Source organism: Charadrius vociferus, unplaced genomic scaffold, assembly GCF_000708025.1.
Source record: "Charadrius vociferus isolate BGI_N301 unplaced genomic scaffold, ASM70802v2 scaffold266, whole genome shotgun sequence".
Classification (NCBI taxonomy): Eukaryota; Metazoa; Chordata; class Aves; order Charadriiformes; family Charadriidae; genus Charadrius; species Charadrius vociferus.
In genome coordinates, this window is record NW_009649114.1 from 877,864 (window position 1) to 881,929 (window position 4,066).

The 4,066-nt window shown below is 40.9% G+C and overlaps 1 protein-coding gene across 1 annotated transcript in view; it reads right to left on the reverse strand.

Moving 5' to 3' along the window:
* Nucleotides 1-1,880: 1,880 nt before the first annotated feature.
* The window catches only part of DYRK3 (dual-specificity tyrosine-(Y)-phosphorylation regulated kinase 3), a 5,704-nt gene continuing 3,518 nt past the window's right edge, over nt 1,881-4,066 (reverse strand). The window contains exon 2 of the mRNA XM_009888204.1: nt 1,881-3,452. Within this exon, the coding sequence (XP_009886506.1) occupies nt 1,881-3,452 (1,572 nt within the window). The remainder of the gene's footprint in view (nt 3,453-4,066) is intronic.

A 4,066-nucleotide genomic window follows, 5' to 3' on the forward strand; every position in this document is an offset into this window, starting at 1 on the left:
CTTTCTCCTCACCCACCAGGTACGTTTGTGGGGGTTTTTTATAAAAAAAAAAGCATAGAGGAAAGGGCAGAGGAGGAAGAAGAATATTTCTGGCTTCTGAAACCACGTCGCATCTATTAGAGATTCTACTAAAATCCATGGTATCTTCTGCCACTTCCCCCAAAAATCCACTTCCCTGATTCTCCACTCAAATAAAGCTTCTCCCAGCCAAACCAAATAAAAAATACCAGTCATGCATTATTATGAAGTGAACCACGAACATACCCTATGCGCTGGTATTGCTTGTAGCCGCACAGATAAAGGCTAGACTGTTATTTTAATATTATTACTAAACTTATTGAATTTACACTTGTAAAACAAATGAACTCAGAAAAGCTACATACACGAGAACTTCAGTTTAAACAACAGTCCTGGAAAGTTTGGAGCTTTGGCTCTGTCGTTTGGACTTTTTTATACAGGCCTCCACCCAGCATGTCACCAGTGCTGTAATTAAACAGAGCAGAGGAGAAAACGCAGCCCCATCTTCTCCGAGGGAGGGTCTTGTATTGAACATGGGGTGACCTTATCTTAAAAAGCACCCTGATAATTCCTTTGTTTGTATACTGAGAGTCTCCTTGTTTGAGCATTAAAAACCTGCTACAGAGAAACTCATTAAATTTAAAACCTTCTGTTCATAAAAGCCCTAAATTGCATTTAAAATTGTGTTCAGGCACCTGGCAAGAGATCAGATGGTTTTGTAAATGGACTCGGGCCATGTGGCTGCAAGAAGTAACAACCCAAACGAGTTGTGCTGTTGTCATTACAGGTCACACCACCTTTTCATGTTCTTGGAAGATAAAGGAGAGGAAATACACACTCATGTATTTTAAGAATGAGAAAACATAGGCATCTCTCTCACAAAGACCTGAAGGAATTCAATCAGAAATAAAGCAATTCTTCCCGTAACATATTTTGATTTGGCTCCACCAGTTTTTTGCATCGGATGTCTTTCCCGATATTTCACAGATTACGCGTAGATTTCAGAACACACTTCCTGTTATTATGTGTGCCCCCCTCCCCCCCCCCCTTAAATTTGAGCTTCAAAGAAACATAAAATTGACTCATTAGCCCTGAACAAACTGCCCCACACTTACAATGGACCAATTCTGATCTCGAATTCCCCTACCAGCTTTCCATAGACTTTGAAGGGAAATAGCAAGTGTACAGAAGTTAGTAGTTTTATTTAGATATAACCTGCGTTCCATGGCGTTTCTACGTTCCTTTGGGAAAAAAAAAATAAAATTCAGAAGATAAAAATTCAACACCAAATTTCTTTGGTGTCTACATCCCACGGTAGTTTTAAAAATCTCAGTCAGGATAGATAAGGGAAAAGCAGCGCAGAGAAAGCGAATTCTTCAAACATAAGTTAGCAATTTTGCAAGTAAGTTCCTAATGCGTTACATTAACACACTTGTGCTTTTGACAACAGATGTAAAAACTCTCCCCAGAATAAAAAGAGTTCAGTTGGAGATTAACTGAAAATATGTATTTTAAATCAATTTCCCTTGCTGTCTTAAGCAAAAGAATCTGTTAAACCGTCCTGATAAGAAACAGTTTGATATCTAAAACAGCATTATTAAATAGCACATCTGCCAAACTGCATTTTACTCAACAGCTGAGCTGATCTACCCAGTACTGTAATATGCACCATGTTGTGAGTGAAACAATTTGATTAAAGTTAGCCCTTTAAATGTGTACATTTTGACCGAAATTTTTATATTCAAGATTTAGCCTCTAATAAAAAGTAAATCCATTAAAAAACTCTGCATTTAACCTCCTTACACATTATTAACAAACAATTAAAATACAAGGTATGTATTCTGGAAATACATTATTCTCTATTAGCTGACCAGTTTGGGTAGCACAGTACATAGAGGTATACTGCCATTGGAGTCGGATGTTAAATTAGCCCTCAGCTTGTTCGCTACTCCAACTACAGGAGGCAACTTGGAACCTATGCCTGTGAAAGAACTTGTATAGCTAGAAATCCGTTTATTGGAGGTTTTATCAGTGCTGGGTGGTTTGGGCGTTCGTTTACAAATCCAAGGGTGCCTTAAAGCTTGACTCGGAGTCATGCGTGTGGAAGGATCCCAGCTGAGACATTCTTTTAAGAACTCTATAAACAAGGGATCATCACAGCCTTTCAGTGCCGTCACCCAGTCTTTGTTCCCTGGAGCACCTCGTATTTTACCCCGGCGGGATCGACTCCCATTAAGGGTCACTCTTCCATCTGCATGTGTAGTTACAGTGCAGTAGCGAGGATGACCCTTAGAGTTGATGAAGTTCTTGGCTCGCTTGGATTGCTCCAAAAGCTTTTGAGGTGGCATTCCGAGAAGCTCCATCATACAAGCCAGTTGGTCTCCCTCATCCTCTCCAGGGAAAAGAGGGTATCCAGTCAATAGCTCCACCAGAATACAGCCAAAACTCCACATGTCTATGGGCATCCCATAGCGACTTCCCAGAATTACCTCCGGTGCCCGATAAAATCGAGACTGAATATATGTGTAGACTCTTTGGTGCTCAAAACAGCTGGACCCAAAATCTATAACCTTGATTCCACTCCTCCCTTGCTGTTTTAGGAGAATATTTTCTGGCTTCAAGTCACAGTGTATGATTTTGTTTTTATACAGAGCATCCAGACACTGCAGGATAGAGTGAGCAAACTTACGTACCAGTTGGATACTGAAGCCCTGAAACTTGTTTCTTTTAATCAGCTCATACAGGTTCATACTCAAGAGTTCAAAGGTCATACAGATGTGGTTCCGAAAGGTGAAGCTTTCCAGCATGTGAATAACATTCATACTGCCCGTTTTATCCTGCTTCTTCAGATGTTCCAGAATCCGGATTTCTTCTGCTGCTTGGCGATGGAATCTCTTTTCATTGCGAACCATCTTTAAGGCTAAGTGTTGGTGGAGTTTGTGATCATAGACTTTAGCAACTTGTCCAAAACTGCCCTTGCCAATGATTTTGAGTACTTCGTACCGGTAAGCAAGATGGTCATGGGGCACGTGAATGTAGCTGCCTTGGTCGTCATCATAACCCCCATTGTTGGGACCACCAATTACTCCTTGCCTCTTTTTTGCAGCTGGACCCACAAAGTAAATTTCAGAAAAAGTAAGTATCTCTTGCTGCTCATAAGCAGATAGCTGATGTTTATACTGTTTGACAGCTTGCTCTGGAGCCTGGGAAACGGCTTTATGTGCTTTTGAGGAACTACCACCACCTTTAGAAGTGCTTATACTCTCTATACTTTTATCTTTTGTCAGGGAAGGAAGAGATCTTTCTGAACCCACGATGCCTGCAGACTGAAGAGTGCTACTCCTTCTGTTGCCAGAGTCCTCAAATAACTGCTCCACCTTGACCTGACTTCCAGTCAGAGGGTGGTCCTTCATTGCGAGTTTGTTGCTAGAAACCTACAGATCGGGGGGAAAAAAAAGCACCAGCATTAGTTTATCTTTTAAAGCACAGGCTAAGAATAAAATCAATACCACATAAAACAAAACCAGTAACATCAACCGATTTTGCGTTTCTAGTAGGAACAAATATAAAATGCTGGACCTAAACTAACTCAAGTGACAAGCAAAGTTATAGAAGGGTACACAAAGAGAATGCAACTTACTGAAACAAGCACTTGTACAAATGCAGTGCATTTTTAAGTCCATAAAGGGTAAACCCTAGATAGTCAAACGCTCAAACAAGGACACAATACCTATCTCTACTAGTATGCACGTAGTCAGCAAACAGCCGGGGGAACAGCTATGTTTAGCTTTAAACGTGGGTGCAGCAAACACAACCAAGGACAGATGCAGCTTGCACCTGTCTGAAACATGCAACATAACACAAATGCGCAGAGAAGTGTGTTAGGAATATTGCAAAGACAAGTGTGCCAAAGGAAGACAAAGAAATGACAGCAAGTGACACAAGGCTGGTGTAACCAAGCTGAACGAGGAGCAAAAGGATGACAGAGCAAGACAAGATACACCACACTTTTAAAAGAAATTTTGATGTTTTTTCTTGGGGGGGGGGG